Source organism: Epinephelus lanceolatus, chromosome 3, assembly GCF_041903045.1.
Source record: "Epinephelus lanceolatus isolate andai-2023 chromosome 3, ASM4190304v1, whole genome shotgun sequence".
Taxonomy (NCBI): Eukaryota; Metazoa; Chordata; class Actinopteri; order Perciformes; family Serranidae; genus Epinephelus; species Epinephelus lanceolatus.
The window spans coordinates 23,605,483-23,620,818 of NC_135736.1; the positions used below are offsets into that span (position 1 = coordinate 23,605,483).

At 43.0% G+C, this 15,336-nt stretch overlaps 2 protein-coding genes across 2 annotated transcripts in view; one reads left to right on the forward strand and one right to left on the reverse strand.

Annotated features, from left to right (window-relative positions):
* slc5a10 (solute carrier family 5 member 10) overlaps positions 1 to 15,336 on the reverse strand; it is a 29,159-nt gene that overhangs the window by 9,093 nt on the left and 4,730 nt on the right. The window contains exons 9-12 of the mRNA XM_033624223.2: positions 11,948 to 12,083; positions 1,404 to 1,511; positions 1,158 to 1,308; positions 856 to 1,024 (exon numbers count right to left, since the gene is read on the reverse strand). Of these exons, the coding sequence (XP_033480114.2) occupies positions 856 to 1,024; positions 1,158 to 1,308; positions 1,404 to 1,511; positions 11,948 to 12,083 (564 nt within the window). The remainder of the gene's footprint in view (positions 1 to 855; positions 1,025 to 1,157; positions 1,309 to 1,403; positions 1,512 to 11,947; positions 12,084 to 15,336) is intronic.
* fam83gb (family with sequence similarity 83 member Gb) lies at positions 3,401 to 14,897 on the forward strand. The gene is made up of 5 exons (XM_033624221.2): positions 3,401 to 4,721; positions 6,809 to 6,976; positions 7,927 to 8,051; positions 9,648 to 11,043; positions 13,801 to 14,897. The coding sequence occupies exons 1-5, from the start codon at positions 4,209 to 4,211 to the stop codon at positions 14,170 to 14,172; spliced, it is 2,574 nt and encodes an 857-aa protein (XP_033480112.1). The 5' UTR covers positions 3,401 to 4,208; the 3' UTR covers positions 14,173 to 14,897.

The window sequence follows — 15,336 nt, forward strand, 5'->3', positions numbered from 1 at the left end:
TTTACTTGCAATCGAAAGATGTTTCAGCATGTGTGTTGTTGGCTCTCGGCTGACACACATTGTTGCTGTTATCTCCTTTACCTCCCTCTGCTAATCCTTATCTTCTAATCATCACACCTTCCCTCACTTGCACTCTGTTATCAGCCAGGAACACTTTCAATTATTCAAGTGAAGGAGCAGCACGATCCTGCTGGTTCCCACTGAGGAACTAATAAACAATTCACTTCATGAAATGAGCGAGGAACACAAAGACCTTCATGTACGCTCCACACCGAGCAGTGAGACATGTTGGCAGCTGGAGCTCATGTGAGGCTCATAAAACTGTACAGCAGTACAGTGTGGGAGAAGGGACAAACAGTGCAGGGAAACCTCAAAACTCAGTATATTCTGGTGAGTAGTGTGGTGTCCAGAACGGAGTACGTTGTGAATTAAGTTTGGTTATATTTGTAACGTGGCAAGACTCCCAAAAGTGTTCTTTAAATTACATTTAACTCTTTAATTTTACAGGTGTACTTGTAATCAGTGTTGTAATGATTAGTCGACTAATGGATTACTCTACAGAAGAAAATTGAAAATTGATTGTCAAATTCTGTTGATGTTGTTAAGACATTTATTAAAGCAAAAATGCCAACTTTATCTGGTCCCAGTCTCACAAATATGAAGAATTACTGCCTTGTCCTTTGTCATATCAGTGTAAATTCGAGAAAAAAAATGGTTTTGGACAGTTCATTACACAAAATAAGCAATTCCAAGACATCCCATTGAACTGTGGGAACTTTTAGTGGATGTAGTTTTTAATATTTTACAGGCAAAGCTATTCATAGATTAATTTAAAAGCTTGTGTGTGCATGTTACCTGCTCGTTGGTCCTCTTCCAGAAGACTGCCAGGGTGAAGACAGCAGTGACGGGTGGAGCGAGGTAGCTCGTCACTGACTGGATGTAAACATACAGCTGGCCACTGTTGGCCGACTGCAGGATGGGGATCCACACCACACTCACCACCACCAAGATCACAGTCACAATCCTGAAACAAACACATCTCTTTGACTTTAAGCTTCTCTTCTCTTAATTGATCCCGGAATAAAAAGTTCTCCTTCCACACCACAGCATGATCAGATGTTTTCTGACCACAGACCATCCATCTGTGAGCGTCATACCTGCCTACCAGTAGCAGCTCCCTCTCCGAGGCCCGGGGGCGATGCTTCTTCCAGATGTCCATGGTGAAGAGTGTGGAGCTGCTGTTAAAGATGGAGGTCAACGATGACATCAGAGCAGCCATCATCACTGCTATCATGAGTCCACGCAAGCCTGTAATACAACATACAGATGAACTCATGCACGCAGGTTAAAATAAGATGCACAAAAAGCTTATCAAAGCAGTTAACACATAACAGTATTCTCACCACTGGGCATGAGTTCAATGACCAGTTTGGGAAAGGCGATGTTGGAGCATCCCACCTCAGCTCCACACACTCGCACACACTCTTCTGGATCCACACATCCTACAGAGTCTGAAATATGGAGACACAGGTCATTCACACACAAGACCGGAAAATACTCATGCAGAATTTGTGCTTTAATTCTATCATGCAACAGATGACCAAATTTGTGCTGAATGATTTTGATTATGATGAAGGAAATGACAACATATCCCTCCAAAAAGGTAGCAAATATAATAAGGCAAAATCCCACTGGAGTTACAGTCATTACTGTAACCCTCTTTTTTTGATTATTGGTGTTCCCCAGTTCTTCCAGGCTGTGGGGAATAAGCAGGCTACAACATTTGTTTCTTCCTCTTCGTTTAATTATTACCAACATGGTAAGACAATACTGACACATCCCAGCTAATGGGTACAGTGACTTCACAACAAGGGCAGGTAGGAACCAATCAGCTCAGAACCAAGGGAACACACTGACTCCACTTAAACACCACATGCAAAAATAGAAATGAAACCAAAAAAAAAGAACTATAAATGACAATGATGTAATAATTTACCAGCAACTTAATGCTGGATCTATTACTACTACTACTACTACTAATACATTATACTTATATAGCACTTTCCAAGGCACTCAAAGACGCTTTACAAATTCAGGGACAAAACAAAACAAAAACAGACAAGCAAGAGAACAAATAAGGCATGAGGAGAAGAAACTGTCTGTGATTGTAAGCAATGTTGAACAGGTGAGTGGTGAGTCATGATTTTTTGAATATGGAGAGAGAGGGGGACTCGGATGGGTTTGGGGAGAGAGTTCCAGAGGGTGGGAGCAGCGATGGAGAAGGCTCTGTCCCCCCAAGGATTTGTGCTTCGTTCAGGTGCGGTGGGGATAGGAGGTTGGCATTGGCAGAGCGAAATGTGTGGGTGGGAGTGTGATGATGGAGGAGCTCAGACAGGTACGGTGGTGTCTGGTTATTGAGGGCTTTGTGTGTTATGAGGAGGATTTTGAAGTGGATTTTCTGGGGGATGGGGAGCCAGTGAAGCTTATGGAGAACGGAGGTGAAGTAGCCAAGCAGCAGAGTTCTGGATTACTACTTGAATATAAATAATGTACCCATTAATAAATAACACAGTTACTTAAGTAATAAAAACAACCCAAAAATATCATGTGTGCAGTAACTGTGGTTACATTAGTAACTTCACCCCTTCTTGTAGCACAGTGAGTTAATATGTGCATGTATAAAATCCCCATGCAGGTGTGCACAACTATGAACACTTAAATGAAACACACCCTGCTCTGTAACACAATAACACACATTTTGCATGGGACATCAGATTTAGAAAGACAAATATCCATCAGTAATGCTCTGTCAAAAGATGTTAATTTTAAATTTAGTTGGCTATATTTCTTAAATCGTTTACCTATTTGTTAGGTGATAAATTAGACTCAAGGCTCACCTGTGTGTTTGGTGCACCTCTATCTATGCAACCCTAAACCTGACCTCACTTTTATCCTATTAACCCTGATCCAGACATCCATGAGTAACTTCTCAAAATACTTTATCACTAAACTTCCAGCAGACTGTACAGTGACACATCACTAACCAGCAATCACATGGTTAGCAATAAGTTTGGTATCTACACTGTATTACCTAAATAGGAATTGGCCCAACTAACATTCACTGTCTTAGTGTTATTGTTCTTTGAATTGTTTTATTATTACGTGAACTGGTCTAATACAAGTAAGTCTATAACTAGTGAAATGTATACTAGTCTTAGTCCATTATAATACAGCAAATGAATTAAAAAGGGGCCCCTATAGTGTGCCATAGCTACAATGTCTGTAAGGGTTCAGTTTTGGGATGAAAAACAAGATTTCCGTCCGGGCAGGAGGGTGGAGTTAACAGCCTCTCTTTCCTAACTACCGGACACTCCGCCTTTCTGCCCCCGGTGACAGAGCTTCCGTTGCCGGATTCCAGGGTCAGTCACGCACCGGCAGCTCCACACTGTTCACTGGACCCCGGTGAACTTTCTGTCTGGAGGGGCGTTTATAAGGAAAATAAGGCGAGATAAACCGACGTGGACTCGGACCCAGTGAAAGAGACGCGTACACGTCACGTTGAGGATACAAACGACTTTTTGTGCTCCGGGGAACTCAACAGTTGCCATTTTTGTGTTTCTAACAGCTGTGAACCGTGTCGGCTAGACGCTCCGAGAGAAAAGAAGAAAGTGACTCGTCAGCACAGCAGCGAGCTTGAGTCACGGACGGTTTCAACACTTCTAAAAGGGAGGATTAATGAGTTGTTTCTCTATCTCAGGAAGGTGTTCCGCTTTAGTTTGACTCATTGGCAGACAGACACTCATCCACCCAGGCGGCTGCCTGCCTCCATGTCTGCCGAGCCCCGCTGCTGGAGCAGCTGAACCGGGTCGCCCCTGCAGTTGTCCGGCCCCTGTCAGGTGAAGGCGTGGCGCGGGGCGGAGGTGCTTTGTTCATCAACACCTGAATGACAGTGTGTTTGTGGAGTAACCTGAGAGCTCAGAGTCCGTGTTGAGGAACTGTTCTTGCGGTTTATTTCACTCAGGTGAAAATCTTCACCCACCGGAGGGATCTGTTTACCACCACGCGAGCCCACGTCACGCGGACACGATATGGACCGTAATGACAGATCGCACTCTTTCGAGGTTTGACCCTTTGGACCGACGACTGGAAACTGGGTCAGAGTGGTTTCGGTACTTAACTGTTTACTGACCGGTGGATATATCGAGGTCATGGCGCTGTCTCAGGTCCAGTGTCTGGACAACCACCACGTCAACTGGCGCGTGAGCGAGAGCAAACCGGAGTTTTTCTACAGTGAGGACCAACGGCTGGCGCTCGAGGAGCTTGTCACCAAGGGCCGCGATGCGTTCAAGGACTACATCCACAAGAGTGGCGTCCGGGAGTTCCTCTCGGAACAGGAGTTGAATCGGATTGCAGAGACAGTGGAGGCCTACCGGCCTGGGCACGAGCATCACCAGAAGCCAGAGACCCCGGGGCCGGGGAACCTCACCCCAGGGCCGGGGAACCTGACCCCGGGGTCCGGGGAGGATCTGGGAGACGGTGAGGTGTCCCTCCAGTACTGGCCTGATCGGTCTGAGGCCTCAGTGGCAGAGCTGGATCTCGGCTGGCCCGAGGCCATTTCATACCGAGGGGTCACACGCGTGACAGTGTACACGCAGCCACCAACCGAAGGGCAAACGCACATCAAGGAGGTGGTGCGGAAGAGCATTGCATCAGCACAGAGGGTAGGCAGTGAAGAGGATGATGATGATGGTGTTATAATGCAATTATTAATAACTGAACACTGTAATGTAATCCAATACAACAGCCTGTAATGAATAGCTCGCTATCTTTGTGTTACCTACACTTTTGAGAACACACTTGTGTTGTTGTATAGGATTACATTTGGTTTTAGGGTGTTTATATCTGGCTCCTCCATTTGTGAATTCCACCACATCCTCACAATGCACAAAGGAGTGCTTGTTCCACACAGTAAAGACAAGAAGTTTATAAGCTTCACAAGGGTACAAGAGATTTTGAGTTTACTGCCGACACGATTAGTTGATTATTCAATTAGTCGATTGGCAGGATTAATCTGCAACTATTTTGATTACTGTATCCATTGTTTTTCATCCAAAAAAAGCCAAGTACTCTTTGGTTGTAGTTTCTCCCATGTCTTTTTTGCAGTTTTCTCTGTAATATTTGACAGTAGACCGCATATCTTTGGCATTTGAACTGACTGATGAATGAAGAAAATAATGGGCCGACAAATTATCAATGAAAACAATCACTTTTAGTTATAGTTGCAGCTTGGATTGTGTTCAGTTGCATTGCATTGTGAGGTGTTTTTGTTAACATGACAGATTAAAGGAATACTTCAACTACAAAATGACCATTTGTAAATCAGTTAGTCACTCCATGTTACCTTGAAGTCAAGAAGAAAATGATTTTTTTTTCTGCATGCCTGGCGAGCATAATGATTTATTGACTGACTGGGGACCAACTTCAAAACATCCAGTTACAAACTCTCACACAACTTGCGCAGAATAATCCAAGTCTCATTTCTCTAGTTGTATGCTCAGTATGTCACAAAAACTTGCATTTTCGCTAAAATCTTATTCTATAAAATTAAACTAAAAATGAAGCTTTAAGACTTTAGACTCCAGTACTAAAGTTTCATATTGAAAATGCATGTGTGTGGAAGGTGCTGAGCATAGGATTGGATTCATGAGACCTTTGTGGTTGAAGTATTCCTATAAGAACGATTGTTTTGATCAGACGTTTGACTTCCTTTGCTGTTTTCTCCACTGCTGACAGTTATGCAGTTGTACACAAAGCTAAATCATATCCTCAAAAACAATCTGACATGGGCTTTTTTGGACTTAATTTAATCCAACGTCTCTCTAATTTAAATGTCATTATTTGCCTCTGTCTTGTCTTACAAAACCTTCTTCCCTGTCCCTTCATCTCTCACATGGTGTGACACACTCACACATGCACACAACAAGGTTTGAGCAAAACAAGTCTGATCTTGACACGACAGTGGAAAAAAAAAGCCCTGACGTCAGTGAAAGTTTCATGCCATCACCGTATACCTTTACCTCGTATGAGCCTACATAAATCTGTCACACGTACATATAGAAGTTTCCTCGGGACAACAAAATACTTGAATTAATTTGATTCAGTTCCAGAGTTGAATACTTTTTCACTGCTTGAAAGGCACTCTGCCAATAACTTTTCCACAAAGCTGCTGTTCAGCAGAACTCAGCTGACAACAACTGCTCCCTATGTAGGGTTTGTATGGTTAGTCTTATTTTTAATTCTTCTGCTTTTTATCACAAGTTGGCTTCTTTTTGCCTTGTAGTGTGACAAGACCATGTTTCATCACACTCAACTATCATCACAAGTTGATCTGAATAACATATTCTAACCTCAAGTTATGATCTTGATCAGCTTATTCGTTATTTTGTTTGTCTTTGGGATAAGTCTCTACCAAGTTTTAAATTAAAAAAGTGGGTCAGGTGAAAAGTGAACAGACAGTGCTGTGTGAAGAGCACCATGCTGTCACCAGAACACACACAGCCCAGACACTTCACACTCTATCGCCACTCTGCAAAGCGCTCATTGTTTCTAGCAGTCTCTCTATGGTCAGACATTTCTTTGTGTCTGAGGGTTTAATTGACTTTTTAGATGTAGCTCTCATAAGTGCCCCAGCTTCCTTTGAGGATTTAATGGGTTTTAGATTGTTAAATCAAACCCACCCTCACAGACCAGGAAATACTAATGTTGTGTGTGGTTTCCTCTGTGTGTTTTTGTATGTGCGTGTGTTTAGGTGATAGCCGTGGTGATGGATGTGTTTACAGATGTGGATATCTTTCGAGACTTGCTGGATGCAGCCTACAAACGCAGAGTTCCTGTATACATCATCATTGACACGGCTGCAGTCCCCTGCTTTCTTTCCATGTGTGGCAGAGCTGATATGCACCGTGGACACCTAAAGGTATGCACGCACACAAACACACACCCAGATGATGTTTAGATAAGCTGGGAGATGAGCTCATTGGATAGATGGCTCCCTTTGATAAGCATACAATAATAGAAGCCTGCTTATTAAAAAGCTCCAGTTCCAAAATTTCAAATCATATGAGTTTCATTAAAGACACACTTTCCAATCATAAGTCTATTACTATACAAGGGAAATATCTGAAAGTAGGGAGCATGATTGACGCAAGTGAAACAGGTTTTTGCCTGCAGGCTTTGATAAGGTGCCTGCACCAGCTAGTAGTTTTGCCATAGGCTTCAAGTCTTTGTTATTCTCTGCCTCTCTGAGTTGAACTGGTGTAGGCAGTAGCAGCAAACACTTAATGTTGCATGGGGGCTCTTCTAAATGTGTTGGACCAGAAAGACACTATGCACATTCCTTTCTGTGCGGCAGACAATTACATAAACCATGCACACTCTCACTTTACTTTCTGTAAATGTTTCTCTTTCATTTCTCCTTCTCTCTTCCTCACAGTGTTAACCACCAGACCTCCCCTCTCTTTCAGCCTCTTTCTTATGTGCCATCTCCGCCGTTATTATGATCATTTACGACTTCTGTGCTTGGTGTCCCATGTGAGATTTCACACAGTACATTTACTTACGAGGTAACGCTTAGCCAGGAACCACACCCTTATCACAGGGCCAAAGACAAACACCGCAGGGTGTGTCGCACAAGCATGCGCATACATAGATATTCATGCTCTAACCTGTAGAGTCAGCCAACCCGATTTTATGGTGGTATTAATAGAGAAGAGCTGTAGTTGAGCAACAACAAAACTCATTCTTTTCTGCCCTTGTTTCCCCTTTGTTCACCCAAACCCCTCCTCCCATCAGCACTAAATCCACAAGAGACTTACTTTACATTGCATTAACCCTCTGTATACTGTATGTGTGGGTTTGTGTGTGCAGAATCTACGTGTGCGCTGCGCTGGTGGTGTAGAGTTCTTCACACGGTCAGCACAGAAGGTGCACGGAGCACTGAGCCAGAAGTTCCTCTTGGTAGATGGAGACAGAGCCATCTCTGGTTCATACAGGTGAGCAGAATGAACTGAGTGTATTTAAAGGTTCTCTTATCAATATGTTAACATTAACAAAGATTAAATAACTCGGTGACATGTGAAAGGGGTCACACCAAACCCCTTTCCCAGTGGATAAGAAACCCAGTAACACCCGCTGACGTCTGTCTTTTGTATCTAATGGGAAGGGTCACAGTCAGCATTCACTCCCAGGACAAATGACTCTGCAATAGTCACTGGTGTTTAACAGCTCTGCTTCTGATTGGCTCCAATCAGCAGTATTAGAAATACTGCACCCGGGTGGATGCGCTAATTTTAGTCGCTTCGCTGACACAATGGCAAACAGGCTGCCACAAAATCCAGTCAGTCTCCGTCCAAGCAGAGCTCGAATATTGTTCAAAATTTAGTCTGCATGGAGTCTGAGAGAGACTGAATAAGTACGAGATAAAAAAAGGAAATTTTCACTGGCCTCCATGCTGCTTTCTGCTGCTTATTAACCTGTCTTCCAGCCAGTTTGGACACTGAGCTTGACACAACAGAAAGGCTTGCTCGTCACTTGCAGAGCTGTGTACACTGCTCTGGTCTACTGGCAATGGGACAGCAGTCTGTTCCTATTTTTATCAGGATTTCCCATGTTTAACAAACCTGCATGCACACTCTTTTTGGTGGAAAAGGGTATATGAGACACACCTACATAAAATGATGACCATACTCTGCAGTTCCACTTTGCTCTGGAGAATCATGATATCTTCGGTTTGGTTTTCTGGTTGCAACTTTACTGTTTTGGTTCAGTCTCTGCTCTCTCACCCAGTTTCCAGCCACAGCATCAGCTGATTTCAGCAAAAAACCCACTAAAAGCCCACAGTTACACACCCTGCTCAGCACCAAACAGCAGACAGACAAATTTAGCAGCAGAGAGAACATTTGTTGGGTTGCCAAAACTCAACTCCAAATGAATGCTAATGTTGCTTCACGTCTGCTGGATATGTCAATAAGCAGCTGTCTGCTAACTCAAGTACCATAACAATTGGAACACTAATATGAATAGACTGAAAGCAACAAAGTGACGGCATCAATTTTCAACAATATTGTCAAATGCCCTTAAAATAATTTGAAATATGCTATAATTACTGTTTTTTTTTCTTTGTCATGTTCCTGTATTGACATTGTTGCAGCATGCAGACTGTTGTTTACACAGAGCTTTAACAGACAGTGCTAACTTTTGTAAACTATGCAGATCTTAGACAACTATAAACCCTCACCTCAACACACACAGACTTAGTTTTATTGTCGTTAGTTATCTATTTACCATTACATCTGTATGATCTCAGAGACTGAAAGGTGAAGATACGCGTTCAGAAATTATGCAGTCAAAGAGCATAATGTGATGCATGACCTCAGAGTACAAGTGTTTAGTGTAATGATTAACTGTGACTGTAAAGTTGAGTTCTCTCAGCAGGAGTTGTGGCATAGAAGAAAGAGTGTAGATGTGATAAACATGAACTGGCATGAATTTAGTTTAAAAATTGCTTGAAATCCGAGCATTTGTCAGATGAGCTCCATATAAGGGAGTCACAGCTGAGAATTTATGTTTCCATGTCTGTGTCATTCCAGCTTCACCTGGTCCTCATCTCGTTTGGACCGTAACCTCATCACTGTGATCACAGGACAGGCGGTGGAGACCTTTGATCTGCAGTTTCGTGACCTTTACCTCATGTCCAGAGGTGTGTCTCTCAGCAAGGTCCCCATGGCAGATGAACCAATCCCTGACCCGGTCCCTCAGGCAGCTCCTGCTCCAGTGTCAGCTGCTGTTGCTCGGAAGCTCATCAATCCAAAATATGCCCTCGTTGCCACGGGGACTCACGCAAGTGCCACTTCTTCTGACCAAAATTCCAGCAACAAGAACTCCCAGAATCCCACTGGGCTCAAGTTCATGAAAGCACGTCTTAGGCATGTCATCGAAGAGCCACCCTTACATCCGGGATTAGCGCATTTGGAGAAAGCGAACCTGATCCCGTACCTGCCCATCTGGCCAGAACCAGACCCACCAAGTGATGTGATTGGCTTTATCAACATCAGGGACGAAAAGAGAGCCCACCAGGTTCACTTACAGAGGTCGGAGAGGTTTGAGGTCAGCCAGGCTATACGCTTCAGCGCACCTTTGATGCTGCCACCACAGAAAGAGGAACAGGCTTCAGGTCAGGTTGCAAAAACTGCAGTGGTAGCAGAAAATCCTTCTGAGAGTACAGGTGCAAAAGCCTCTACTCCTGTGAGTCCAACCAACAAACAGCTCAAAGAGCAAACACACACAGCTCCGAATAAAGACCAAACGGATGCGACAGATTCCAGAGGGCCCCCTCAGCAGCCCAACACACCTGTAACACAAGACACACACAAACCAAACACACCATCTCCATCCAATGTTCCCGCTGATTCACAGCCAACAGACAATGCTAAACAAACTCCAGAGACTCAAACTGCAGCACCTCCTGTTCCTAAACGCCGCACACTACAGTTAATCATAGACCCCGCCTCCCCAGAGGAGCCTGGCCAACCACAGGTCACTCTGATGAAAATGGACCAATTGGAAAGTCTAGATGGCTTCAGTGAAAAAGAAACCCAGAAGGAGCCGAGACTAGTCCGTGGCCGTCTAATATCAAAGGACGACGGCGGAGACTCTGGCAGCACCGGTGAGGGCAGCCAAGACAGCACCAAGGTCATGTGCGACCGAGCACAAAATGACAATCCCTCAAGTAACTCCACTGCATCAGAGGAGGAGTTCTATGAATGTCCCCAGCCACAGCAGAGTGACCCCCTGGCCAATGGAGTGTCGTCAGGGTCAGGGCGCGGGCAGCGCCATGGAGACGGGTTCAACATGATGGCCCGCTTCTCCCAGAGCATGCTGGATCTGCGGGAGCCCATACCGTCAGAGGACAGCACTGCCCTCATCCGCCAATCACAGCAGCTCCGCAGACAGGGGAACCCCTCACCGCATAGGCACATAGGACAGGTGAGCACCCAGTAGCATCAGTATTTCTAATCCTGTGATATTGAAACAATTAGTCAATTGCTCAGTCAGCTGACAGATAATTTATTGCCAGAGATGTGTACTTAAGTCATTTTGAGTCATAAAAATGCAATTTATTTGCTAGTTAGAGGTTGTTAAATGTCAGATTTTGCTACTTTTTCTAATTAATAACAGTGCATTTGGATTTTGGACTGTTGATCCGAAACAACCTGGGTCTAGGAAATTGTGATAGGCATTTTTCATAGTTTTCTCATGTTTGACACTGAATGAACAATTAGGTTGAATTGAAAATATAACAGATTCATTGATAACGACAAGGGAAAGTTAATTATAGAGGTGAAATTATAGTCAATTGCCAGATAGAAATGATCTGTCAGTCAAAAATCACTCTCTTAAAAAAAGTCATTTTCATCTTCTGGGACAAAATGAGCACTATGAAGACATAATCATGGGCTTTGGGAAATCATGTTGGGTAAAAAGAATCAATAAATTATTTGTTAATGGAAATAATTGTTAGTTGCAGCCCTAGATAACTAACACTAACAAGTAGGTGCTAACACAATGCTTGTCTTAATCCTTTAAAATCCCTCTTAATATAAAGTAATCACTACAAAAGTAAGTGCAGAGGTTTCCAGGAATAAAGCTTGTTGAGAACAAGGACACAGTTACGTCATTACAGGAAAGACACAAACACTCTCTCTTTCTCACACATGCACGTATGCACGCACGCACGCATTTATATAAATCACATTGAAAATGGGTGTATCTCACCAGGGGTGTCAAGGCAAGCTGCTACCTGCTTACAGTAAACATGTCATTCCTTTTTCCAAATTAAAAAGGTGTGTGTGTTTCCACCGATTGTCCGCCCACATGTGCGTGCATGCACCTGGATAGAGAGCTCGGCTGATCATGCCAGGGAGGATGATGAAGATGAAAGGCAGCATCTTCAGATAGGCAGCCAGGATTGATGCGCCTTTAACATGACTCATGTTCTTAGCAGACAGGGACCGTTGTACAATCACCTGAACATACAGACGAAAAACAACAGCAATAAGAGTTAACTTTATTTATGTAGCACTTTTCAAAATACATAAGAAGAAGAACAGGAAATGTATATTACAGTGAAATATACTCAGATATAAACAGCAATTTAATCAAAACAAACAAAAACACTAAAAGCACATAATAAAAACAATTTAAGAAAAGTATTGTGTTTTTGGAGAGGGATTTAGCAGGTTAAAATCGACTTTAAAATGCACAGGCAACCACTAAAAAGGTGCTTTACAGGCAGTGCTTAAATAGGTTGTATTCATTTTGAGGTTGTAGGATGTGATTAAAGCAAGGACTACAGTTTCAATGCTTTTAAAATAGAAAAGAAGAATACTGGAGATTTCAGGAGGTGATCAAAATTAGTAGAGTTAAAGTATGAATTCCCTGCATTGTGTAAACAGATCTAAACTATGATGATACTGCAGCTTTTGTGAACATTTTTCCATATTTCAAAAGAGTATAAAACTATTTTTGGACCTTTTCGTGGTCATGGCCCTGTTGCCATTTCCCCTATTTTTCAACAAGCCCACACAGCATCAGTAATGTGCCATTTTGGAGAGCCAGTTATGTTGTTACATTTGGGCGAACTAGTTTTTATACAGAAAGTGGAAGCTTGTTAGCTTAGGTTGCCAACATTAGCACCGATTCCCATAGACGTTACCTTCTAATTACTATCAAGAGTCACGCTGAAATTTTCCCTATAAGGGGTATGACTAACACCCCATTTCCACCAAATTAGCTCTGGCTCTTGAACCGGTTACATTCAGGACTCTTAGAACTTTGGTGCTATCTAGCAAACCAGCCTGCGTTTCAGTTTCCACCAGTTTTTATCAGAGCCAGTGTAATCAAGGATGTGTCATCAACTGAGGGCGTTACACAGTTCACAACGGAAGTAAACAGAAAGATGGCAGATTGCACTGACTACCTATGAGCTTTTGTTCTGTTGTTACAGATATTTGTTTTAAATGCAAAAACAATTATAGACCAATTGTTCGTAAGAGCACTGCACGCTCTTTTTTTCTGACAATCACTCATATAACGTGTTGTTCTCCATCCTCTCTTTCTAACCTGTAGAATATGACATAAATTTTTAGGTAGGTCTTTTTGTGGCTAAAATCAATCAGGCAATCAATCAATTTTATTTATAAAGCCCAATATCACAAATCACAATTTGCCTCACAGGGCTTTACAGCATACAACATCCCTCTGTCCTTTGGACCCTCACAGCGGATAAGGAAAAACTCCCCCAAAAAAAAACCCTTTAATGGGGGAAAAAAACGGTAGAAACCTCAGGAAGAGCAACTGAGGAGGGATCCCTCTTACAGGACAGACAGACGTGCAATAGATGTCGTACAGAACAGATCAGCATAATAAATTAACAGTAAACAGTAAAATACGTTGTGCTGCAGCCTCTGTCCATAGCAGTACATTGTGTAGCTTCCATGGCAGTAGATTTGGTTAATCAAAGACGCAAAACAACATAGTACATAAAATAAGCACAGCAGGAACATCAGATAGGTCAGACCACTGTGTTTAACTATAAATACTTAAACGTCACAGTTACAGCTGTAAATGACAACAGAAATAAATGATGTTGCCCACTTAACTAGTCCACTAGATAGTGGAGGATTTACAGTAGACGCTATGTGTAACTCAACTCATCTCTGTCTGCTTCCTCTTTCTGTCTAGTTGTTCCAGACCTCAAAATCTCCAGCACATGATCCACGACAGAGAGCACCTAAAGTAATCATCGCCAAACCAGGAAGTTTTCATCGTCCTGCCCGAGCAGCTGCCCCTGTGATTGGAGGACACCGTTACTGGCAGGGCCAAATGCTGCAGCCTGATTCAGCCCAGCTGCGTGTAGAGACACGCTCTGGCCGATCACCACGACGCCACAGCCCAGGTTACAGGAAAGGAGGTCACACCTCGCCTCAACCACCAGCCAGCCCTTCTGGATTACTAGGAGTATCTTTCTCAAAACTGAGCAATTTTAGAGTCTTGCGGGCGCGAGCTGCAGGGCCACAAAAGAAGGCATCTCAAAATAACAAGGCTGACAGGTAGAACTGTGGGCCAGCACAGGTACACAAGGATGAGTGATGACATACGGACTTTCTGCTAAGAAAGTGGTGACTCTTCAGTGTGGAATCTTCTCTATTTCTGGCATGTGTGTCATTTCCTGCTTTCGTTCCCTGAGGCCCAATATACAACAACAATTAAATGGGGATTTTTCAACTATGTCAATAAGAGTTGGCAGTTTAATTTGATGATGTGTTTTGAGAGGTATTGTCTGTAAATTTGTTACATCCTTTTCCAAACCAATGCTTGACGGCTAAAAGCTTACAGAGGACGGTACTGATATGGAGGAGATGAACTCACTCTTTTTAGCACAGATACCTTCAGGAGTTGTGCTAAGATTTCTACTAGAGGCACAGTGTATTTTGTAGATGAACCAGTCAGCTGTCGGTCAGCTGTGATAGTCTCCTCCGCCAACTCGAGCACTTCCGTTTTTTAAACAATCCTTTGAACAAATATTTCTTAATTACCTCATGTGCTTTTGTTTTTCTGAATTTTGTACACAAAATTTTATTTTTCCGTATCCAGCCTACACACATGCACTGTACCTGTGACATGCAGATCAGCCGATTGTGTCTCCTCACTCATATGCGAGTCAGGCTCTGGTGATTGGTTACTGATGGTGTAAGGGTGTCGATGGTATATATGAAATCTCAAACACTGATGTGGGACCAAAAGTGAATGTTGTTAATAAAAAGACAGATGTTTGCTGACCCAGCTCTGTTGTTCCCTCAAGCAGTTCAGGTAAATCAGAAGTCGATTGAAGAATCCTGCAGCAGTTTATATCTCAGTGTTTCAGCAAAGTTTATCAAAGGAAAGGTGAAGTACATAACTGAAGCCTACAGAATTTGCACCCTCACAACTGATCAGTTTCAGTATTTTTTATAAATGTGTCTGCTTTGCCTCATAGTTGGCAGAAAAATATAAATAGCTTAGAGATTTTAGGTTTCTCTGGGTATTTTTGAAGCCTGGAGTTTTGGTTTGGCATAAAATCCTCAAAACCAGGGCAACGGGGTGGAGCTTTTGCCGAGATCTGTGGATGCAGCCACATTAGCAGAATGGAGTCTTGTAGGGTAGGCAGGACGGACAAAACAAATTTTACAATGAGATTGAAAGTCCCTTGAAAACAGTAATGTCAGTCAAGCAGCTGCC